This window comes from Anabrus simplex, chromosome 2 (genome assembly GCF_040414725.1).
Source record: "Anabrus simplex isolate iqAnaSimp1 chromosome 2, ASM4041472v1, whole genome shotgun sequence".
NCBI classification, from domain to species: domain Eukaryota; kingdom Metazoa; phylum Arthropoda; class Insecta; order Orthoptera; family Tettigoniidae; genus Anabrus; species Anabrus simplex.
This window is the reverse complement of record NC_090266.1, coordinates 711,342,838-711,369,585: the sequence shown is the minus strand read 5'-3', so window position 1 is coordinate 711,369,585 and position 26,748 is coordinate 711,342,838. Positions and strand designations below refer to the sequence as shown.

At 37.0% G+C, this 26,748-nt stretch overlaps 1 protein-coding gene across 3 annotated transcripts in view; it reads left to right on the top strand.

Annotated features, from left to right (window-relative positions):
• Nucleotides 1-26,748, top strand: part of egl (Egl_like_exo domain-containing protein) — a 97,279-nt gene that overhangs the window by 64,895 nt on the left and 5,636 nt on the right. For 2 of the 3 annotated variants that reach the window (XM_067141335.2, XM_067141332.2), the window contains exon 6: nucleotides 5,534-5,661. In XM_067141335.2, the coding sequence (XP_066997436.2) occupies nucleotides 5,534-5,661 (128 nt within the window). Of the gene's footprint in view, nucleotides 1-5,533; nucleotides 5,662-20,529; nucleotides 20,653-26,748 lie in introns of those variants that run through there. The other variant, XM_067141333.2, reaches the window with a different exon arrangement.

Sequence of the window (26,748 nt, the reverse complement as noted above, 5' to 3'; positions counted from 1 at the left end):
AGGTGATAATCGCACGTGGCGCGTCCCAGGTGCTGGATAAGGGGGTCCTAACCGGCTTGTCAGCGGACGTAAGCGAAATAAAATAGCTCTCGCGGACCTAACACACAACCCCCTGTGGGTGGGGGACGCAGACAAAGAATACAAACATGGTATCCCCTGCCTGTTGTAAGAGGCAACTAAAAAGGGCGACCAAGGGATGATCGAATTAGAACCATGAGACTACTTGTAATTAGTACCATCACGCGGGAACAACATGGGTTGCCTTTACTTGCGAGTAGTGCCACTATGTTAGGTACACAATAGGTTTGTGATTAGTAGCAACAGAGTGTGAATAAGGATGGGTTTCACAGTACCCGTGATTAGTACCACTACATGCAGACCACCACAGGCTTACGTTGCCTGTAATTAGTATCACTATGTGAGAAACGCCACGAGTCTGGGCGTTGCCTGTGATTAGTACCACTATATGAGCGAGACCGTGGGTCTGCGTTGCCTACGATTAGTACCCACTATGTGAGGAACGCCACGGGATAGTAAGAGTCCCTGTGATTAGTACACCTGTATGTGGAACACCATAGGTTTGCGTTGCCTGTAAGTGGTGCAGCAATGTGAGAAACACATAGTTCTGCATTACATGTACGTATTACATTATCTGTGAGTAGTACCATAATGTGTGGAATACCATGAGTCTACCCTACTTTTGATTAATACCACGACATGACAAATACCATGGTTCTGCTTTACTAGCGATGAGTACCATTATGAGGGGCCGATGACCTGAATTTTGGACCCCTTTAGACAACAAACATCATCGATTCAGGACTGTGCTTTTAGAAGCAGTCCCTTGGTCAGTAATACTATTGTTTTACGGTAGTTTCTGGGAATGGAGGGCATTGCGGGTCGGATCCACTGATTGTTTTAGATTCATATTCATCCGTTCATTCTTCGTCATCGCATTTTGAATTCTGGTCACTGGATGATTTTGGACTTTTAAATTGTCATTTCATTTAGTCTCATTTCGTGCCATTCGGGGCCAAAGACCTAGATGTTAGGTCCCTTTAAACAAGCAGCAGTAGCATCATCATCATCATCATCATATTTAATGGATTAATATTATTACATATTTCATGAATATTACATATGTAATTACATATTTCACTGATATTTAGTGCATTTTTATGTACATGTTTCACACTTTGATATTACATAAAAATCCGGGCCCTAGTGATCACGCATGATGCGACACCATACGTTCATGCCCAGCTGTACGTGAAAGGCTGGTTATCGTATCCACTGGGGATTATTCACACTCCAGTAGTGCATATTAATAATTAATTGTTGTGGAAGAGCGCTTTGTCCTTCAATAAAATGTTTGCTAAAAAGGCAGGATCAGTGTTCACGTGCTGTAGGGTCCATTGACAGAACACCACCGGGGCTTCAAAATAATGACGATGGAGCTCCTGGTGTAAGTGCAGATGGTACGGGTGAATCCGGTGTATATGTGACATCCACGAACACATGCCAGCTGAAGTTCTTCTCCTGTGCAGTGGCCTGTGTGCTGGTGTGAGGGTTATGCTGGATGGCATCCAACACATCCTCTTTATTGTGAGCAGATGTCACGGGATGATCTCGAACAGGCCGTGTTCTTCCCAGGGATGCAGTAGCCTGCAGATGTCTTTCCACACTCCAAAATGTCATGCCTTTCAGTTGTCGTCTATCCCGATAGCATTCTTGACACACATTGTGCCTGGTATGCATTCTGTCTGACTTCTCCATAGATGAATAACACACCCACATACTTGTCACTGGAATACATCACGAGGCAGTGAACAAGCTTTGTGTTGTGTTGTGACTTGCCTTGAAGGAAGGGACTTCCCGGAGCTACCTGCCATCGTATGCTATTGTTCCAATGTGGCACGCTTTGCTGTACCTGTATCCTACGAAACTTGGAACATGTAAGCTAACTGGTTGCATGTTTCCTAGCTACAGACCATCACCTCCTCGTCCTCATCCAACCCAGCTCCATGCCTTATGTCAGTATACCAACGGCTCTTTACAGGGCCAAATAAAGAAACCTGTCTGTGGAAACTATTAAGTATACAACCTTGCTACATCTCAGGCAATTGGCAGTTAAAGAAAAATTACTTGTGTGGGATTCTAACCTCCTTACACTCGAGCACTGTTCACTATCATATCTGTGGCCGCGCTCCTAACAAGTGAGCTATTGTGAGACTTGACATGCAGTGGGCAATTACCAGCCTATACAGTACCTGTTCCTGGTCTGTGTTTGCAGCTCCTGTTGTAAGGTATGTTTTCTTGATATCTGATCTTGTTTTACGGGTTAATTCAGGGGTACCCATAATGAATTACTAGTGTCACTCATGATTTTTGCTGTCTTCTAGCCAGTAACCACATTTCCCATTATATTATCCTGGTTCAGGGAGAAAATTAGTATATATGACAGGTTGCATAAAACTAGATTGCAAGGGGTGGTTGGCCTACCTGTATATTTAAGGATTAGGGGTAATTGATGTTTTTACTGAATGTGTTTTTATATAAATATTTAGTTGCATTAATATAATTGGTTACAAATTCAAACCCTGTGGAAATGCAAAGGTTGACATTACTCATAATATACTTATATGTGCAGTATAATATCTTGATATTATAAAATCATAAATTATACGAAAGTAACTGTATTTATCAATGTTCAAAATTGTAATTTTAAGATATGTTTCTATCCTGGAATACAGGCTTCTCTCTTCTCTTTGGCAATTGGTATTGTACTGTTCTAAAGTGGTTGAGGTAGCAGTTTTGATGAGTAAGCATTTTATATGTTCTTTTCTTTTTTCCCCAGCATCATTCTGTACTTACTAATTTCATATGAAGGGTATCACACTTACGGCAGTTATTTACGTTTGGATGTTTGAAAGCTAAACCTCTTGAAGTCATGGCTTACAACACTCACTGAAGTATTTAAGTGAATAGAAATACCAAGTTAAATATTATCACAATATTATAAGTATGGTAGTTAATGTTGATAAAAGTATTGCATAGATGTTTTTGGGAGCATTAGTCACTTACTAATAATACATTAGAAGAGCATTTTTAACCCTGTAAGAGTCGCACCTATTTTTTAAAATGTTGCTAGTGGTGTGGGTTGTTGATAGCACCCCAGTTATCGTTTTGTTCTGTACGTTAAACAATGGTTGTCTCCAATTGAAAATTATTTTATTACACGTAAATGTATTAGCAATGTAACACTGGAAATAATTTATGATTTTCTGCTTTATGAGGGAAATATACCAAATAAATCAATAAAGTGAAAAATGGACAACATTTTTACACATTCTAAAAGTAATTGTAATAGATAAAAATGTCTATAACTTCACCTGCTCAGGACACACACTATGCACAAGGGTTCGACTAAATCACTTAGCAAAGAAGAAAACATTTCTTTCAACAACCAAGTAGCAAAATCAACAATTTATTAGCCCTTAAGTTAGTAATTGTGTGGGGATGTGGCATCTCTTTTAAAGTATCTGTTCAAACACAGCCCCTCTCCCCACACACACATACACAAACACACACACACATATATATATATATCAATGTCTCTCCGAAGGTTACTACAGGCTAGTCAAGCGTGATCACTCACAACAGCTGAAGAAAATCACATGGTGTGTTATGTACATCCCCCCCCTTGACTTCTGGAGGGTTAACATACAGGTGAATGTAAACTACTTGGAACACATGCAAGAAAACAAGTCAACTTGCGCTGTTTTGAACATGTTTGAAGCATGTTTCTTAAGTGGGTACCGTTTTTAAATATGGCCACTGCAGTGCTTTGATCGTCGTTCAGAGCATGCCCGTTCAATACATACATCTGTAGGCTGGCCACAAACGCCATTACAGAAGCATTCGCCCCTATTTATGTTTGTTTGTGCGTATTGAAAATGCCTCTAACGGTCCCGCCGAGTGTGAAGTATGCACTGTGATTTGATTTTCGAATGGAAAAGGCATGAAAGCTGTTGAAATTTATCGGCAGATCTGTATGGAGAACACACTATGAGCAAAGGAATGGTAAGAAAGTGGGTTAGAGCATTTAAATAAGGCCTTACTAATGTCCACGATGAGAAGCATAGTGGCCGACCGTCTATCAGTACTGAAAACTTGGTGCAGAAAGTTGATGCAAAGGTTCCAGAAAACAGATACTTTACGACTTCATCATTAGGTTATGAGTTCCATGAAGTTTCAAGGAGTGTTCTTGATGAAATTGTGTCAGGACACTTAGATTATTGGAAGTTATGTCACACAATCCAAAACAAATGGCTTGTTATGCTGACAAGGGAGATTCTTTTCCTTCATGACAATGTGCGACCTCACAAGAGTAATCGAACCCGAGACCTCATCGCTTCATTTGGTTGGGGACAGTTTGATCATCCTCCATATCGTCATGACTTAGTGTTTAGCGACTACCTGAAAAAGCATTTACGAAGTCAATGCCACGACAATGATGACCTAAATCAACCACGGGGGCAATGGCTGGCACAACAGGCGTCAGATGTCTATGAGGATGAAATTCAGAAGCTGGCTTCACGATATGACAAGTGCATTAATATGCCTGGAACTTAGGTTGAGAAGTAGTGTAACGTACTGGCTTACATGTAAAAAAAAAAGAATTGTTTGAAAAATTGCATTAATTTTTTTCTATGTCTAAACAGTACTTACTTAAAAAAAACACACTTCGTATTATAAAAACAGTTAAAATATTATAGCTGACATATATTCATTTCCTAAACATGGAATCCTGAGTGGCACTGTTTTGATCAGAAATCCTAGCATCTTAAAGAATAGTTTACTTCTATGGTTTTGTCCAAAGAGGAGAAAGCTTTCCATGTAAGCTGTGGAGTACTCATCTCATTTTGACCAAATTTTGACTTATACTCCTTTTTCCTGGCCTCAAAAATGTATCTTTCCATGTGCAAATGCTGTCAAAATATTTGAGAAAGTAAGATACAACATGGTATTTAGAACAAAGATGTGTATTACTTACCCAAGTGTAACATAGAATCTGCATTTATCAACCACTTACTAAACACAGGATGTAAATCAACAAGCATCAATACAAGTGTGTGAATTCTCTGCATCAGCCCTTAACACTCCAGAACAGTATATTTCTCTGTGACACAGATCCATGTAATCTATTTCTCTCAAAATGGACTAGATACAGTTCAAATCACTATATACCACATCATACAAAACTGCTTTTCTAACTGTGTTGTTGATAACAGACACAAAAATCCAGTGTTCGTTAGTTTCTGAAGGTTGCCAAGAAATTGAAAGTGCTGCAATGATGTATTTCATTTACTGCTATAAATATTGTGCAAATTGGTCTGATTCTGTGAGTTTTTTTTTTATTTTGAAAGTTTGTGTGTAATAATGTAGAAGTAAACTTTAAACTTAATGAATACTAAACACTATCTGACTCATCCACTTATGATGTTTGGTTCTTTGTTCTTTTTCCAAACAGGGATACAAAAAGCGATGACGATGACGATGATGATGAAGAGGAAGAGGATGGCTGTAATGGAGAGGAATATCCTAGTTTAGATAGTGTAAACAGTGGCAAGACCTCTCCGTCAGAAAACTCTTTTTCAGGTAAAGCGTTCTTAGACAGCGCATTGCTTCCCCTTCCTGCAAGAAATACTTAAATGGTGACACAGATCAACATAATGAATTACATTGTTGAGAGGAACTCCTATTGACTGAGGGAGTTGACTATGCAGTTTGGGTTTTATAGCTGTGGGCTTGCATTCTTGGGAGGTGGGTTCGAGCCTTGTCGGTAAGAATGAAAGACTGGTTTGAGGACAGAGAAGAGATTAGGGTAAAACCCTACTCTTGACCAACCTATATAGAAGCACTATTCCAAGGTTTCATTGCCTCCTTGGCTAAGACAGCAACACGCTGGCCTTCCCCAGCTAGTTCTGGGGTTCAAATCCTGGTCACTCCATGTGAGATTTGTGCTCGGCAAAGCAGAGGCAAGACAGGTTTTTCACCGGGTACTCCAGTTTTCTCTGTCAACTTTCATTTCAGCAACACACTCCTGTACCATTTCATTTCATCTATCAGTCATTAATCATTGCCCTAGAGGAGTGCAACAGGCTTCGGCAGCTGGCACAATTCCTATCCTTGCTGCTAGGTAGGGCTTCCTTCATTCATTCTATTCCTAACCCTGTTGAAACTGGAAAGAGGCTGTGGATTTTCGTTTTCCAAGGTTTCCATACTACAACTCCAGATGAATGTCAAGATGGCATTTACCATATAGATACAACTGCTTTCTTCCCAGTCCTTGCTGCAATTACAAATACATTCAAAAACAGACACAGGAGACCACAAGAAATGAACTTCGTAATTAATCCATATTGTCAACCTTGAACAAGTTTTAAGGGTGATTGAGTAAACTCCATTTTTACAATACGTAAAAAACTTGTTCTTCCTTTTTTTAGGAATAAATTTAAAAACTTAAAAAAATTCTTTATTCCTTTTTTCAGGAATAAACAATTCTTTAAGAATTACAGAGGTGGAGTTTACTCAAACACTCGTAAAAGGCACACCAAACACACAAATATCAGACAAATATCACTGGTACCTTTAGGAGGCCTACATGGGCCTGAAGATGATATTCATGGCTTTACATTTTCATATCATGCAAATGCTGGTGCTGTATCTTCATTTTTTTTTTTTTTTTTTTGCTAGTTGCTTTACGTCGCATCAACACAGATAGGTCTTATGGCGACGATGGGACAGGAAAGGGCTAGGAGTGGGAAGGAAGCGGCCGTGGCCTTAATGAAGGTACAGCCCCAGCATTTGCCTGGTGTGAAAATGGGAAACCACGGAAAACCATTTTCAGGGCTGCCGACAGTGGGGTTCGAACTTACTATCTCCCGAATGTATCTTAATTAAGACCACAGTCGCTTTCTTCCCAGTCCTATCTCATCATTGCTAAAAGACCTGTCTAATGGTGCATGACGTAGCCAGCTCTGGGGTATATGAGTATCGTGCCTGCCTCTCACCCGGAGGCCCCTGGTTCAATTCCTGGCCAGGTTAGGGACTTTTACCTATACCTGAGAGTTGGTTTGAAGTCCACTCAGCCTACTTGAGGTATCTGATGGTGAGATGGTGACCCCAGTCTAGAATACCGAGAGTATTAGCCGACATGGTTCGTCGCACTGGCCATGTGTCACTTCATAGACTGTGAGCCTTCAAGCTGAGTAGCTTGGTGGTCTGGGTCCCCTCAGGCTGGTAGGACCATGGGGTTTGGTATTGGCATTTTAAAAAGTACCTGTGTTGTGTAGTTGGATGACGAGTGTTTCACAACGTAGTGTGCTAATAATGATCCCCTTGCAGAACCTTGCCACGTGTGTATTGTCCAACAGTCCTTCATTCTAATCTCGCACATTTTTTCGAGTTTGACACTGTAAGGCTTTTGTTAATGCACTAACCTGCACATTTGAAGTATTAGTGAGAATTACTGTAATTTATAGATGTAGCTGATAGTAAAAGCTTTTACTGGCAAGAATCCCCATGATAATAGAAGGAAAAATCTTTTCAACTCTTCAACTAAATCATCTTGGTGAAAACTTAAGCCTCTCTTTAGATTACAGACATCTTACTCTAATATTCCCTCCGACTTACCATATGAAGATCTCTTAACATGTTCACGACTATGTGTACACTAGTAATAATCTTGACCATAGTGGCGAGTATTTGATCCGTATTGACTTGATCACAACAAATATGTAGGTAGCCTAGTCAATATTAAATATTAATTATTTATATTTATTTACATAAGTCTAGTACATGTTTCAAGAATCTTAATACATTCCCTTCATCCGCTAGTCAAATTAAAATTAATATTTCTGTACACAAAAAGACTTAATTAAAAGGGGGGCCCCCATTAAGATATCCAAAACTATTGCCAATACAATTTGACATTTTAAAAATCGAAGAGTGGATGCATGGAATTTAATTCCATCCAGTCAAATACGATAGAACACAATAGAATAAAGTCTGTATGAATTAAGATATTGAGCACTATGTTCTTGTTGTGGCGTTAGATCACTGTGTACTTGATGATCCGATGATTTCTTGTAAAATTCAATTGGCGTTAAGAATAAAATATAGTGCAAAAACTTGTTGTCATGCCGAAACCATCCGTTAATGGGTGTGTTATGCAGCCAGGTGATACGAGCTTAAAATGATCTGTAAGAGGGAAAAGTAAAGTAGAAACTATAATCGGAAGACTATAACATAAACAAAATGAGAATACAATGTGTAAAATTATTAAAACTTACCAATAATGATACAAGAAGTACACGAGGCTGTCGTGTAACTATTAAGGATATATCAAAGCGGCTGAAGTTGTTCGGCGACTGATTGCGGAGTTGCAGTGGGAGGCGCGGTGAACGGACGGAGGAGGGGAGAGTACTGCCCCTGTGTTCTAACGTCATACTTCCCCTCTTACGCGCTTTTCTTCCTTCTCTTTTGCTCTCTTCATAGCGTATTGGGTCACCAATTTAAACAACTGGTTATCCTCTGCCATGTGCTCCTTAAGCCAATTTTCATTATCAAATTTTTGTAACATGTAAATTTCTAATTTCTCAAGGGTATTCATTTGTTTACCTTTGTTTAGCGGGTGTAATAGAACCATGTCCCGTTCAATATTAGTGAAGTGATGATTGTTTTCGTGCATGTGTACACTAGTGGTTCACACATATTCTCGCAGGGCATCATATATTACCGGTGGTACATGCTTGCATACTGATTGGTATGTCTTGGTCTTCACGGCAGATTCTGTGAGGAATTCAGCTTTTGTCGTATGATTACAGGAGGAATGTAGTGGATAACATGATCGGTCGCTCTGGCAGCAATAATATGGGACATACAACAATGAGATATAACTCCCAAAACTATCAATAGTGGTGGGAAAATTTGATGTGTACAAATTTCAGCTGTTCTTACCAACTATGTTAATGATCTCTGGATGAATTTATGCTCTGAAGAGAAGTGGACTATTCTTGAAGTAGCTTTGATGAGAATAAGCTGACACACAGTTAAACTGTCCCCCTTTTGTAATGTAGGGCTTTTCTGCCACCTTGTAAACAAAGGGAGGTATAATTCTCTTCCTCTCTTTGTATGAACTACTGCTGGAATTTTTGTTACCCTGTTCAGCTTTGTAATAGCTTTCCAGTAAGACTAAAAAACGGCTTCTACATCAGTTCTTCTACAAAATTAAGACTATGAGATCTTTTTCTGTTGAAGAGAAAGAATGATGAAAATCTGAAATTTGGTTGGCGAAGGCTGAAATTTTTTGTACTGTGTTATTTTAACGTGTTCCTGGTTACGACTATAAAAACGATGGCCGATTTGACCAATGTATGAAGCTGGGTATTGGGTACATGTCAGTTTGTAAACACTGGAGTTCAAAAATCTGTTAAGTTTGTTCTTATTACAGTAATTTGGAGGTATTTATGGTAGCTTTGAAGGCTGTGTTAATTTTTTTTTTTTTTGAGAACGTTCCTTACCTGGAAAATGTTATCATTATTAAATGTGAAGAGACCATATTTGTTTTTATCCTCCTTTTTACATTCTTTAGTCAGAGTGGAAGGTGGTATATCTGTGGCTTTATTAATGACTAGATGATGTACCCGTGCTTCGCTACGGGATTCTCAGAAAGACTGAGTTTGTGGTTTTCCTAACTGAAGTCAACATAGGTCATTACAAAAACGTCAGTAGGAATGTAGCGATTAAAAGCAATGTTATCATATAAAATACTTGAACAAATGCAAAACCGCACATTTTATCACTTTTAACAAACAGTACTACGGTGCTGATCTAACAGTCCAAAGTTCCAGAGCTGGGAATAACGAGGTCGCCGACTGCCGTGAACACTCCTCTGCCATTACTCCGTTAAATATGCACGCTGCTCATTCCAATCAATGCCTCAGAGTAGGGATTGAATAGCTCAAATGCTATGATGAACCAGCGCGTTACATACCAGTGGTATCAGAAAATTTACGAACCAGAGGAATGGCATGCTAAAGAAGAAATTTATCTAACTCCCCACCTACTTTCCGTCAATATTCAGGCAGGCTGTTACACTGTACGACCGGGCGAGTTGGCCAAGTGGTTAGGGGCACGCAGCTGTGAGCTTGCATCCGGGAGATAGTGGATTTGAACTCTGATGTCAGCAGCACTGAAGATGGTACTCCGTGGTTTCCCCACTTTCACACCAGGCAAATGCTGGGACTGTACATTAATTAATTAAGGCCAAGGCCGCTTCTTTCACACTCCTACACCTTTCCTATCCCATCGTCACCATAAGACCTATCTGTGTCAGTGAGGTGTAAAGCAAATTTTAAAATAATACTCGGTACGCAGCAGTAATCCTATCTACCGGAGATGAGTGGCAACAGAAGACACAATGCACATCACAACAAACAATAGCCTTCACATTTAGTTTCCTTTCGATTCCGTGATTTGTAAAATTATTTATAGCATAGACTCTGGTTCCTTATTCTCAGGCTTTACATACCGATTTTCATTAAATTCTATTTACCCATTTTCTCGTGACTCGGCGCTGATATGGACTTTGTAACAAAAATCCAAATTCATTAATATCTTTGTGATCATAGTCGGTACGGTAACAATGTATAAGACATAAATGTATGTGGAGAAGAAAGAAATTCCACCTATCAATACTATTTATTGTAAAGTAGACTTACATCAGTACCGGTTTCGACTGTATAAAGTCATCAGCTGACAGATCACAATATTACATCCATTAGGCATTGGTACATGTTACAAAGATGTCGTCATCCATTAGCGCATCCGGTTGTCTAATGGGGTCGAGAGTTAGATGTTATCGTCATTTCGTTTGTGATTACGTGAGGTTAAAATTATTTCTGAAATTAAAATATGGTAGTAAAAAACTTAACTAAACTTAAACTAAATTGTACATATGCATTAAACACATGAAAAGCACAGAAAACATGTATATAAAACACTTGGTGAATTTAAAAGTTAATGTCTTGCATGTTCTTTCTTCAGGCTTCCTCATTGGGGTCTTGTGCGCCTTGATTTTGAGCTTGTGAACAGTTCAGCATAAACATAGGCGCACAAGTCCCCAATGAGGAAGCCTGAAGAAAGAACATGCAAGGCATTAACTTTTAAATTCACCAAGTGTTTTTTATATACATGTTTTCAGTGTTTTTAATGTGTTTAAATTCACCAAGTGTTTTATATACATGTTTTCTGTGTTTTTAATGTGCATGTACAATTTATTTTAAGTTTAGTTAAGTTTTTTACTACCATATTTTAATCTCAGAAACAATTTTAACCTCACGTAATCACAAACGAAATGACGATAACATCTAACTCACAACCCCATTAGACATCCGGATGCGCTAATGGATGACGACATCTTTGTAACATGTACCAATGCCTAATAAATGTAATATTGTGATCTGTCAGCTGATGATGACTGTATACAGTCAAAACCGGTACTGATGTAAGTCTACTTTACAATAAATAGTATTGATAGGTGGAATTTCTTTCTTGTCCACATAAGTGTAATCAATCAATACGGAAATGAAACTTATAAATAACTATAAGACATAAATGATCGGAAATTTATTGCTATATAACTGTAGTTATGTAGTATTTATCAATACGACCTCTAATAACAAATATTTGAGAATTAAATTTTAGGCCTTCCCTTAAACTACCATTTCACTCATGGTGAATACAATTATTTATGGCCTAGATTGTAGTCGCTTATTCCACAACTTTGCATACCGATTATCATTAAATTCTCTTCAGCCGTTTTCTCGTGATGCGTGTACATACATACATACATACATACATACATACATACAGACAGACAGACAGACAGACAGACAGACAAGCAGAAATTACAGAAAATTAAAAAAATGCATTTTCTTGTTACTGTGGACATGACTGGTACATATATGCCATCCTTTTTAAATTCTGAGCAATGTACAGACAAAACTCTTATTTTATATATATAGATATTCTCACTGATGTTCTTAATGTAACCATTGTGGAAAAATGATGTCTAGTTCTGTTTTACAATCTTTTTTGGATAAAGGAATATTGTAAGTTCTATACACCATACTAATAAAGCCGCCCTTTTGTGCGATCCAAGATGGTTAGAATCCTTTCTTATAGTATTGAGGGTATGCATTGGTTTTCTAAAGATAATGTAAGAGAAATTGTGTGGATTTCTGGTTACGGTAATGTCTAGAAAATGTAATGACTTATAATTTTTATTTTCTAAGGTAAACTTGATTGAAGGATCTATCTGATTGAGTTGATCTAAAATAGTTTCAAAATTAGCTGAATTCTAGTCTACAACTGCAAAAAATATCATCCGCATACCGAGTCCAGTGATCAATACTGGTACCTGCGATTTTATTGGTAATTTTAAGCTTTTCAAGGTTTTCAAGATAAATCTCTGCACTAATGCCAGAAGCAGGTACTCCCATAGGGAGTCCTTCTTGTTGATAAATTGTGCCTTTAAACTTGAACAAATTATTGGAAAGGACAAACTTCAGAAGATTTAAAAATTCCTCAATCTCTGGTTTACCGAGTTTTCAGTATTTAATTAAGTTGTTCTTAATTATATAAATAGTTTTATTTGCTGGGATATTCGGATACATATTTACTATGTTAGATAAAGATAACCTGTATTGCAGTTGAAGAGTTAAAGCTCGAGTATTTCTACATAATTCTGCTGAGTTTTTTTTACAAATTTATTAGATTCGAAAGTGTAATGTTGTTTCAAGAAATTATGTACATATTTCGAGACCTTATAAATGGGGCTCGGTGTAAAATGTACAATTTACCTTCCTTACGAAGTTTGGGGAATGCCATGGCTATTGCAATACTGGGGTTCATATTGTGCAATTTATTAATTTCTTGTTCATTTTTTAAGCTTTAGAGTGACAGGACGGTATCATTATAAAGTTTATAGTATAAGACTATACATAAAAATATTGAGAATGGTAACTTTTCTGCTAGAATTAAGAAACCTTTCTACTGTGATAAAAATGTGTGGGACATGGAAGATCAGAATTTACTATTCCTCCTCTCTTTGTTGCAAAGGATTCTTCACTAACATTAACATAAATACTAGAACCGGCAATGTTAAATTCTGTACCGGGAGCCATTTTGATGTTTACCTACCAAGTGGATATTATTATTTTCATCCTGTTATGAATAATGTTCATTCATTCATTCATTCATTCATTCATTCATTCATTCATTCATTCCATGTCACTGTTGCATATCATCGAAAAGCTAATAAACTGCAGATTCAGATGGTGATGTTAACTTTTGTGTGAGGCTTGATAAATAAAAAAAAAAAAAAAAGGAATAGAGAATTGAAAATAGTGGAATGATTATTTCATTAGCAATATCAACATTGTAAGAAAATAAAATACAAGCTGAAATATGAAACACAAAATCCAAGATACACAAAATGATGTACATATATCTACATAATGTGCGTGTAAGTTTCAAGTCCATGCAGTGATATTTGTTCAATTGTTAACAAAAAAATATATGTTCCCATATGTGCTGGCCTGTCTACACCTTGCTCCTGTTCACTCTAGGATTGCTCCTGTAAGTAATGTTCTGGATGAGGCCAACATGGTCCACAAACTCTAACATTACAACCAGGACACCAGTAGCTGGATCTTCTTCTCTTCTTTGTACGATCCGCAATCTTTATTTTCAGCTTTACAATTGGCTTTACGTCACACTGACACAGACAGGTCTTATGGCAACAATGGGGCAGGAAAGGGGTAGTAGTGGGATGGAAGCAGCCGTGGCCTTAATTAAGGGACAGCCCCAGCATTTGCCTGTTGTGAAAATGAGAAGCCATGGAAAACGTCTTCGGGGCTGCCAACAGTGGGGTTCGAACTCATTATCTCGTGAATGCAAGCTCACAGCTGCGTACAGCCAACTCGCTCGGTTCTTTTCGGCCTGGTAGGTGAACAAACTTGTGCTTAGGTCCATCACCACTTGGAAATGGAGCCTGAGGTGCTGGATAATCAGATACAAGATCTTCAATAAACAACACAACAAAACTGTACTTGTTCATTATTGGGAGATCAGCATTTTGTTGATAAATTATATAAGAATTCTGAAGAGCCGTGTCTAAATTTTTGTTTTAAAAATTCGTCCAGTAATGCCTGGTTCGTCTGTTGAAGGTTATGTGATAAATGTTTTTATCAGAGAGGTCAGCATCACTGATTCACTTATTATAGACCATAATCATGAGAGGTTTCATAGTTTTTTTCCCACTTGTATTCCTAACTAGCAGGTCCTCAGCATGTGTACATGTCAACGGCAGGAAAAACTATCTTACAACCTTTCTTTTCTGTGAAACTCACTGTCAGAACAGAATTTTGCCTGTAATACATGTTTCAAGTGGTTTGTACCTTGAATTTATCAGATCATTGGGCAGTCCTGTAGAATTACTTCTAATTATTCCAGTAAGTTGATGTCTTTATACAGAGCCTCTGCCAAGGGAATTTTTGTGTAGAAATTGTTGATCATCAAGTGATATCCCTTCCCATATACCTTCCTCATGTCTACTAATTCCATAACCACCTGATGAGCAAGTCCTTAAGAGCTTTCCCACTGTAAAGTTTCATATGCATTATATAACCAGTACGACTTACACACAATTGAAACTTCTTCAAACCAAATCTCGAATGATGCTTATTTGGCATATACTGTATATACACACAATGATTCTTCATCCCTATCATTGGTTCACGTACACACATAAGTTGTTCTGGAACATCATAATGATTGAACTTTGTGTTCATGTGATCCATACAAGTTCTCTCTTCCATGGTTCAAATCCAGCGTAGCCACGTGAAATGGTTTAATAAGAATTTACATGAAAAAATCTGCTTGTAAGTTCAAACACTTTCAGTGGCTGTCTTGGAGAAGTTCTGTTTTTTTTTATTATTATTATTATTATTATTATTATTATTTTTTTTTTGGATGATGCTTGGTTCTATGAATGTTCATAATTCCTTCCAACTGTTTGTCCCATATTCAAACACACTGAAATAAAATTTTTCATGATTGTAACAGTCACATCCTTCCACTTATTATACCTACGTGAGGGCATTTGGCTAAATAGTGTGTTTTCAGAAAGGAATTTTGAGGCATACTTGTTAGTTTATCTGACTAACATTGATGAAAGTTGTGTTGTGAAGAACAAGTAGAAATACTCACTAGGCTTTGTATTCTTGCCTGGAGTATTTTTTTTAGGCAGGATTTCTCACTAGAAAGTCAAGTGGTGTGTGAAGTGACTCGCGGGGTGTAACTCTGGTCCATGTGCTGGTGCAACGTAGTGGAGCATTGTAATCATCACTTTCACTATATGTATCAGAAGATATTTCTCTAATATTTCCTTGTTCACCATCTTCATCACTCACTAAATCACCTTCTATGTCTTCAAAATCAGAACCATGAATTTTGCCCAGCCAAACACTCATTCTTTCAGCCTACAGACTTCCGTGAGCCATGTTATAACCCATATGGTTGCATGAACTTATATAATAAATGTTATTACAGCAGCTATGCTACATGGAAGCTAAACAAAATTAAAATAATGTAAGACAGAAATTATAACAACAACAACAAAGGTGCACCTTTTACTCCCTAATATATATAATTACTGCCTCAAAATAAGGGTGATGGCAATAACCAGTACAGTGCCATTACAAGATATGTTCTGGTTCATATTTCAGTGAGTCAGTCATTTGTTTCCAAGGAAACTTACATTAGGAGATTGTTTCTATGGATGAGAATGAGTAAGAGGCATCTATAAACTTCTAGGATCACAAGACAAGACATGTCACACCATCAGTTAGTGGAACAGTGCTATTAAATGAAGAAATAAAAAATGTGTCAAAGGACAGACTTCCCCGAGCCATGTTATAACCCATATGGTTGCATGAACTTACGTTATTATAAATGTTATTACAGCAGCTATGCTACATGGGAGCTAAACAAAATTAAAATAATGTAGACAGAAATTATGACGACAACAACAACAACAACAACAACAACAAAGGTGCACCTTTTACTCCTTATGCGCCACTATAGAAATGGTCGAATCGCAGATTCATCGATGCTTGCCTGTTCTAGGGTTAACAACAGTAAGATAGAGGAAATACATAAGAAATGTAAAGGTGTAGATATTTCAGTCATTACCCTTTGTTGGAAGAATTTGTATTCTGAAATTTTATTTTCTGTAACTTTTGTTATGTAGCATTTCTTGATAGGACTGGTATTAACAGAGATATTTGAGAACTAATTTTTAGACCTTCCCCTGAACTGCTACTCCATCCACTGTAAATAAAATTATTTATAGCCTACTGACTGAAGTGCTCTCTCCCTGACCTTAAATACAAATTTTCATTAAATTATGTTCAGTTTTTCCTTGCGATGCATGTACATACAGTTAGACAGACATTGAAAAAAATTGCTTTTTTTTTTTTTTTTTTTTTCTGGACATGAATGACGCACAGATAACCAGTTATTTATAGATTGTTATCTCTTTGTTCTATAGTAATTCCATATTCGGTGGTAGAAAATTCTCTAAGCTGCATCCTCCTGTGGTTTTCTATGTTCAGTCTTGAATTCTATTAATTTTTCACTTCATAACTACCTAAAGTTTCCACTTCTTCAGTGTTATGTCTCTAATTTTTATTACCACTTTTCCTACTCTCTTTCCTCTTGTCACTGTAACTTTTCTATTCTCCAGTAGTTCTGATTTTCTATTGTTCGGATTTTCCCTTTCTTGCATCAGACGGTTCATGGACCTCTTGTCCCTTCCCCAAATTGCATCGTCATCAGTTTTGCGTTCATTCTTGTAGCCTATGTGCTGCTTTTGCTGTGCTCACAATGTTATCTATTAAAAGTTATGAACAGTGAAGATTATACACTTCCCTGTCATAGCCTGACTTTGATATCAGACCATACTGTTTTACCTCTGTTACATCTTCACCCAACTTCAGCATTTAGAATACATTGCTTTTTACCATTTCTATTATTTCTTTTCCAGTTTTTTTTTTTGTACCAGACTTACCCCAAACTTTTGCTACAGGGACACTTATCGTCGTGGACCTCTTCAAAATTAATACTGTGTATACTTGAGCAGTCCACACCCTTGAATATTCTGCTCACCCCAGTTTTTCAAAGAAAACAGAGAAAAATATTTAAAATCTCATAATTTGCACACACATAATTAGGTAAATGTAAGTTTATCATTACATGCATTAAAATTCTTTCATACTCTACAAGAACTCTGCAGAATTGGAATGCAGAACTGTGCTGCTTTCTGCAACGTGAGGGTTACTGGTATGCTAATTAATAACCTGATTCCCGTGTCGGTAGATTTACTGGCAAGTAAAGGAACTCCCGCGGGACTAAATTCCGGCACCTCGGCGTCTCCGAAGACCTTAAAAAAAAGTAGTTAGTGGGACGTAAAACAAATAACATTATTATTATTAATAATAACCTGATATATATATATTTTTTTTTGTCTAAACAATGAAATAATGTGTTAATGTCATTGGTACTTGGGTACCTTTTCTAAAATTCATCTGCTTTTATTCTATCACTATCATCATTCTGCTCATCAAGTTTAACGAAGCTCTTTGATTGTTGGTGGTTTTCAATGCAGTAGCTTTCTTACTTCGCCAGTCATGTATACAGCATTCGCTAACATCATATTTCTTACCTGCAGTTCTTTTACCTTGTTTTTTGTCTTAAATTATATTTTTAACTCTCTCTATATGGTTGATAACGACCCATAGGTACCAGTGTGAGCTCGTGCTGAATCATGTTGGTGGTTCTGCTTTGTGACTCCCAGTCCATTGCAGGAATTGGAATATACAGTATATTTATAACTGTTAGGCTCTTAAGTCTGCCAAAACTAACTTCAATTAACTAAATTTATAAACTACCTGCAAGAGAAAATATAACCATATATTACAGTATTAGATCTGCAAAAGAATAAACTTAAATAAAATAGAATGGCTTCAGATATTAGAAATTATTCAGCCAGTCAGGCAAATTACGAAGCCAGAAGACACAAAGTTCTCAAAATTAAAAGCATGAAATTTGACAAATACATGGTGTTTAATAAAAAATGTTTTGAGTTGAATATCATTCCCAAATATGTTCCTTTAAAAACAAAAATGTTTTGAGTTGAATATCATTCCCAAATATGTTCCTTTAAAAACAAAACTGACCACATTGTCCAGAAAAATTGCAACATCTTAATCACAAAATTTGTGGATAAAAAAAACATATTAAAAAAAGCAAGAAATCAAAAAAAATGTTTTGCTTTCACTTAAACCTAAGTACTTACTGACACCCGACCCAGTTGACTTTCTACACTGATCATTTGCGTAATTATGTTAAAAATGAATCAATCAAAAAGCAAGTGGTGATTGATAACAAAATTAATAATCTTCTCAGTAATCAAACTAAGACCAGCAACTATCACCTAAGCAATTAAATTGAGATCTACCCCAAGAGTTAACAGATCTGACACATTTTCAGATAAAGAAACAAACCTGTTAGAAAATGTCTGAAGTTTAATTGTCAAGAACATCACATGGATAACAATCTAAAACAGCTAATCACGGACATTGAAATTGCATGTGACAACACAACCGCACAACATAAAGAAAAAATGAAAAACGTGGCAACCAACTAAGCACTAAAAGTAATCAAACTAGAAAACTCAGCTAACCAACCAAATTTTAAAACTCAAAGCTCATTACAAAAAAGCATTAAAAGCAAAATAAAAAGTGAAAAATTTAATAATCCCAAATGCAGATAAAGTCAACACAACGGCCATAATCAAAAAGACTAATACGTGTAAAAAAAACTGAGGAATTCATCAGCAACAATGGAATACAGGAGATCAAACGCGACCCAACAAATAAATTTCAAAGCGACCTAAAACAATAATTCAAGAAAAAAGATTTAATCCTCACCAAAAAGGAAAAGAAAAACTTATCATGACCCCCAAAATCCCAACATTAAGAGCACTTCCCAAAATACGCAGAGACACATATCCCATTAGACCAGTGGTAAATTTCAAAAATGCACCAAGTTACAAGGTAAACAAATTTCTCGACAAAATGTTAAAATGAAAAGAAGAAAATGAAAAATGATAGGTCAGTTGTAAACACATTAGAACTAACGAAAGAATTAAATAAATTGAAAATAACAGAAAGGACGAGAATGATATCATTTGACATGACCAAAATGTACACCAACATACCAATAGAGGAGTCAGTTAAAATTATAGAAAAACATCTAAAAGAAAGCAATTCAATTTGAGAAATGGAAGAGGAAATAAATTTTTTAATAATAAACTTTATTGCAGCACAAGTTGTGCATATTAGGATACAGAGGTCTATGATTGATTTCACACGGTTTTTACACGTTGGTATGTGATATCGGTCACAATGTTTTCCATAGAGTTCACTTATGCACATCGAGTCTGGATCGTGGTATGTCTTCGTCCTGTAGATTATGTGATGGTAGCCGTGGACCAAAGTTCTGCAGCCAGACCCACAGCGCAGCACTTCAAACCCACGGGCTCCGGCAGCCCAGCCCGTGCAGTGCCGTTCTCTTCTGACGCGGCAGCGTACTGGCCCACAGCGCTGGTCTCATGCAGTCCACTGCACTGGGCAGGCTCAGTAGAATAACCTTGAGTACTTCTCCACAATAACATGTGCGCCGTGCACAACAAAATCTTCACATCACACTACTATTCGGGTCATTCACTCTACGAATTCCCGTACGCTAATAACATATAATAACATTTTAAAGTAGGCTAATCGCATTTTGAAATTAAACGGTAGATATTTCTCCTGCACTGTAATAATAATAATAATAATAATAATAATAATAATAATAATAATTGAAAATAAACAGAAACTTTATTATAAACTAATATTTGTCTGCAATTGACATAAAGTTAACTGAAAATGAATTTAAATAACACGAAGCATATTCATAGGACTTCATTCACGTTTACCTCAAAATAAAATACAAACAGAAATGACGTGCAATATGCCAACGACAAAAACAAACCTGAACATAGCTTTTACTTAGTGTGCATAGTTTATTGGTCATTGTTAATGTGGTGGAATGGAATTACTGTAAATGGAAAGAAGAGCATCAGCATTGTCTGGTTGTAGAAGAGACCGTCGTGCGTTGGGAGTGAAGCCCGCTGAAGTGAAATTTCTCTCTGAAGCTGAACTTGATGCTTGCATACATATTACTTTCATAGCGATCTGGTGAGATTTTGGATAGTTTTGTCCATTTGTTCTCCACTAGGACACTATATCTATCTTCTTCCATTCCACAATTTTGCTTTAAATATCTTTCCAGCTCAACTGTTGGAATAGGAGCATCATGAACGTCAGTCCATGAAGAAAACTTCATTACTTTGGCAGGTTGTGGCATAGTCGTGGAGTCTGATGACACAGAAACATTAGAATGCTCGTCATTCAAGCACACCTCGTTCATCGTAAGTTTTTTTATCTAATCATAAAAAGACAAAATCAGTCAGACTCCTTTAATCTATACTAATATAATAAAGAGAGAGCGCAGATTCTGTTAGTTTGTGTAAGATATATCTGGAGGGTAATCTCAGAAACTACTGGACCGATTCTAAAAATCCTTTTACTAATGTAAATATACATTATCCCTGAGGGACATGGGCTGTATTTTATTTTCCAAACAATTCGAGCTGGGGGCGACGGGGGAGATATAAAAATAATAGGCTAATATAGGCGAAATATCGAATTTGTCATGCAAGGACGAGCCTAAGCTCATTTTAAGCCCCTTGACCCAAAGAACAAATCTCGGTAAGCCCTACGGGCTCTAAAACCGACCGTTATGGAGATATTGGCATCACACTACCCCTGCTCTGGGAATCGGATAAGGAAATGAACTGCCGTAACCATGGCAACGCTAGCTCCAGGATTCTACAGCAGCGAGATTATGCATGTACGTTTGGGCATAGCTGCCAACCAAAATTTGTACACATAATCCCTGAGCATATCTCAAAAACTTAACATGTTACAGACGTGAAGTGGTATTTATAATCTCTTTTAAAAATAGAGACATGAATTATTTTGTTTTCGGAAAAGACACTTAAGTGGGGGGGGGGGGTAAAAAGGTCTGAAATGTGGGGTTGTTGTGAATTTTTAAGATGAGCATATCTACAGTATATCTCAAACACTTAACAGTTATAGATGTGAAAATTGATATTTTTAACATTTTAAAAATAAAAAACAGGTATTTTGTTTTTTGAAAAAACCACTTAACGTGGCTGAAAACAGGGTTGAATTAATTTTATTAAAGTACTGATATCTCAAAAACTGAATTTGTTACAGACATAAAAATTGGTATTTAGAGTCTCCTTTAAAAAGAAAGAAATACGTATTCTTTTGGTTTTGGAAAATCCACTTAAGGGGGGATGAAAAGACTGAAATATTAGTTGAATTATTTGTATGAGGATACTTATATCTAAAAACTTAAAGATGTTGCAGACGTGAACATGGGTATTTGAAATCACCTTTAAAAATAAAATACACTCGTTTTTGGGGGGTAAAATTAACTTCGGAGGGGGGTTGTTGAAATAGGTGTTGAATTCTTTTCATGAGGATACAAATATCTCAAGAACTGAAGATGTCACAGTCATGATAATTGGTATTTGGCAGCTCCTTTATCAATTAACACGTATTTTTTTGTTTTCGGGAAACCACTTAAAGGAATGAAAAGAATTGAAAAAGCAGGTGAATTTTTTAAATGAGTACTGGTATATCTACAGTGTATGTCAAAAACTTTACATGTTACAGAAATGGAACTTGGTACTTGGAATGTCCTTTAAAAATAAAGAAACATGTCTCTCTTTTTTGTTTTCGGAAAATCCATGTAGGTGTAGTTGGAGGAAGAGCTGATAAAGGTGTTGAATTCTTTTTATGCGGATACTTATATCTCAAAACCTGAAGATGTTACAGATGTGGAAATATTTGTAATCTCCTTTAAAAATAAAGAAACCTTCTTTTTACATGAGAGAAGACGTTCTCACGTGTACAGTTCTATGTCGCATGGTCATCTCAGCCCCAGAAGGCAATACCACAAACTTGGTTTGCAAAGAGTTTCTGGGGTAAATGAAACTCAGTTATTCAGTGTGGTTTTATACTTCAGGGATTTTCAGATAATATCTTAGTACAGTACCGAGGAACGATTACTTTTATCAAATTACGAAATCCACGCGAGAAGCCGTGGGTAACTGCTAGTGTGTACGTAAAGTTCACCACAAATCGTACAGCACACAACATTAATGTCTTTCCCATCAACGTTAACTGCAGGCTTGAATACGAACCAAATACGACTTTTAAGTTTAGGATCCGGTTCAGAAGTCTTGTATTGTGCGCTTTTTAGTCCATTTATTACTTCTTTTTTTACTTCACGATTGTTTGCCATGGTTTCTTTTCTTTTGGAACTACAGTCCACATTCGTTTCCAATAACAGGATAGATGGAGAGGTCAAATCGAAAACCACAGCAGATTTGATTGGCTCCACTTGACTTTAATGCAACGCACTCCGCTGACATGCAGTACACTGTACACATTGAAGCAGTCAGCCCATAGAACTACCACAGCGCTGTCCTTGGCTCACCGCGTATGAATGACAGAGCACTGCCCAGACTGGCCCGTGTGATGACGTCACGGGCTTCGTATGTTCGAGCCTTTCAAAGCCCATTGCAGTCTACTGCCAAAGCAGCTCATGGGCTGGGCTTCTCTGCAGGACTCTGCCGTGGACTGCCATGGAATTTACAAAGTGTCTCAGCTCCTGGTTTGTGCCGGTCCATGCTCTGTTTATCGTGGCCTCTGAAGAGCAGAACTCTGGCCATATCTCCTTCTTTTTCTTCTCCCTCTCTAACTGCAGTTTCTTCCAGTTGTCTGTGCAGGGCAGGTTGAATTTCCATCTCAGGTCCTCTATTAGAAATGTTTCTCTCGCAAGTTCGTACGCTAGTCTCGACTTGGTGCACTTTGAAATTCTGAGGGCAGCTGTCAAGAATCTGGCTTTCACTTTTTCCATTCGTTATGATTGAAAACTACCAAAACATGTTCATGTTTAACAAAAAAATATATATTTGCAGAAAGAAGGATTAGCCATTGGTTCACCATTATTGGGAAAAATTGTGATCATATTTACAGTTCCTTAAGTATTTAAACAGAAATAAACATAAATATTATTTCTAAATGTTTGAGTGTGATTTGATAGAATCTGATGATTTCCTTTCAAGAACGAAACATGGCATTGTATTTTAATTAAGTTGTTTCTTTAGACAAATCTATATTCATATTGCATACAGGAAGTGCCAGCTGAGCTTGTGTGCATCCGTCCTCCAACCCCATGGAAAAGCTTAATGTCTCTGCCTCTCCCCCCTCACTCTCTCCATGTCCTATCATCCTTGAAATTTCCAAAAATGTATAGAAAAAATACAGATAAACATATATCTCAGTTTTTAAGACTTCCTGATTGAATCTAGCATCAACAGATTTTATCTGAGTCTGCAGACGGTCTGGAGAAATTGCTGAATGGTATGGACACAGTCTTGGAGAAGGAGTACAAGATGAAAATAAACAAATCCAAAACAAAAGTAATTGATTGCAGTCAAATAAAGTCAGGTGATGCAGGAAATATTAGATTAGGAAATGAAGTCTTAAAGGAAGTATATGAATATTTTTACTTGGTAGTAGAACAACTAATGATGGCAGAAGTAAGGAGGACATAAAATGCAGACTAGCACAAGCAAGGAAGGCCTTTCTTAAGAAAAGAAATTTGCTCACTTCAAAATTTGATGTAGGAATTAGTTGTTTTTGAAGGCTTTCGTTTGGAGCATTGCATGATGGCATTGTATGGAAGTGAAACATGGTTGATAACTAGCTCAGAAAGAAATAGAAGTTTTTTTAAATGTATTGTTACAGAAAAACGGTGAAGGTGAGAAGCATAGATCGAATTACGAATGAGGAGGTACTAAATTGAGTTGATGAGAGGAGAGCAATTAGGTGAAATTTGACCAGAAGAAGAGAGAGAATGATTGGACACATCTCAAGACACCCAGGACTTGTTCAGTTAGTTTTAGTGGAAGTGTAGGCAGTAAAAACTTCAGGGTTAGACCAATGTATGAATATGACAAACAGATTAGAATAAATGTAGGCTGTAGTAGGTTAGTACAGGATAGAGTGGGGTAGAGAGCTGTATCGAACCATTCTATGGACTGCTGACCCAAACAATAACATAGATATATTTACAGAAGTTGCAAGACCTGTATACGACTTTCGGAGCCGGCTTACTTAGTGGAGGGGGATGTCATCATCTGATCATACAAATGTTCTTATTTTCTTTTTTTTTTTTTTTTTTTTTTTTTTTTTTTTTTTTTTTTTTTTTTTTTTTTTTTCCGGGCTGAGTGGCTCATTCGGTTGAGGCACTGGTCTTCTAACCCCAACTTGGCAGGTTTGATCCTGGCTCGGTCCGCTGGTATTTGACGGTCCTCAAGTACGTCAGCCTCGTGTCGGTAGATTTACTGGCACGTAACAGAACTCCTGCGGGACATAATTCTGGCACTTTGCCATCTCCGAAAATAGGTAAAAATAGTTAGTGGGACGTAAAGCAAATATTATTATTATTATTGTTGTTATTATTATTATTATTATTATTATTATTATTATTATTATTATTATTATTATTATTATTACCTATCTTTGAGTAATTCACCTTCATGTGCACCATTATGCTGAAACATCACTATTACTTGTAGAATGTTCATTCAGGTATTGACGTAATTCATTTTGTGGCTTGACTCATCCTATCAGTTGTATTACGAAGAGTGAAACTTTTGGTGAAAGAACGTAAGGTTAAACCTTTGAAATAATTATTTGCCACGGCACGATGTAATAGCAAGGTGCCGTCCCGGAGCAATGACTTGTCAACACAAATTGTCAAGCCAGGTTTTAAGGCCTTTCTTTTCTTTTACGCGAAAGTTGCTCTTCTCTACGGTCTGTAAGAATGGTCCATTCACAACCCTAAGAACATGAAACTCATATTCCAGCCGTTAATACACATTCCTGTATGCCGTCCTCGTTTCATCATTTGATGGCCTCTAAATGAAGAACCACTTAACACATTCGAGACTTACGATCACTCCATTTCCAAGAATTGTTAACCTTAAGCACTAAGAAACTAGTTTTTAACACAATGCACAACATATGCATCCAAGGATGTTTGATTTCATACAGAAAATAATTCCTATTTCAATTTGATTTTATATTTAAGTGTTTGTATAATGTCCATTGGATGCCTTTTAATGTCATTTTGTGTATATATGTACATTTATTTTAGTATTATTAGATGTTCTTGTCTAAATTTGTCTCATGGCTAATGATGGCCAGTCTCTCTATCACAACAAATGTAATGTAATCATTACATAATAAAAATGGTATTGAAAGGGTGGACCATTCAGATATGATTGTTATTGTGAGAGTTTGTTAGAAATAAGTCTGGTATATTTAATACTGACAAAACTAATGGCATGTGATTGCAATGGGCGGGTGGTCTCTCCGCAGTTGGTGGTCTTCCGTGACTGGAGAGGGGTGGGGTCTGTTTGTTGTCTTTGTTCATTCATATGTGGTTGGAATATGTTTTGTAAGTGATTGTGATGGGTGGATGTTCTCTCCCCCGGTTTGTGGTCATCTGTGACTGGGGGGAGGGGTGTCTGTTCGTTGTCTTTGTTCATTCATATGTAGCAAGATGTTTGGTAATTTCTAAAACTAACAAACTAGTTGGATGTGGTTGCGATGGGCGGGTGCTCTCTTCCACAGTTGGTGGTCATTCGTGACTGGGGAGGAAGGGAATTCTTCACCCATTAATTTGTATATGAAGACTATAACATGATTAAGGTCTAGAAAATGCCTCAGAAGGCTAAGATTGTATAATATTTATTGGGGTATGTAACATATATTTCAATAATTATTACAACATTTCACTAATTGGAATATCTTCGGTATTTTGTAGTGCTATCAGAACTAACTCAGTGTAATAATTTGGATTACAATACGAATAGCCTACTGTCTCCTCAGTTGGTGGTCATCCGTGACTGGGAAGAGAAGAGCATTCATTCATCTTTCATTCATATTTTTTATTTCTGTTGTTCACACTGTCTTTAGTCTGTAGTTTTCTATTTTATCCACAATTTCTTCTCTACCTTAAATTTCTCTTTCACTCTTGTCATTTTTGCATGGTATCCTTCTGGCTCATTTTTCTTAATGATGTACTACAGGGTGATTAATTTGAAAGTGCAGAGCGTAGTGCCGAGGATTAGGCGCGCTGGGAAGCGGAGACAGCGAACGCAGTGCCCGCCATGACAAGCAGGCATAGTCGGCTCAAAGAAGCGGCATGATTACGCCTATAGAAACTAAACTCACCAGCTACATAGATGCTCTGGACAAATTCGTAAATGAATAAACAAATAAATAAATCAACTAGGAAATTAAACTGAACTCGCCATTAATAAATAAATAAATAAATAAA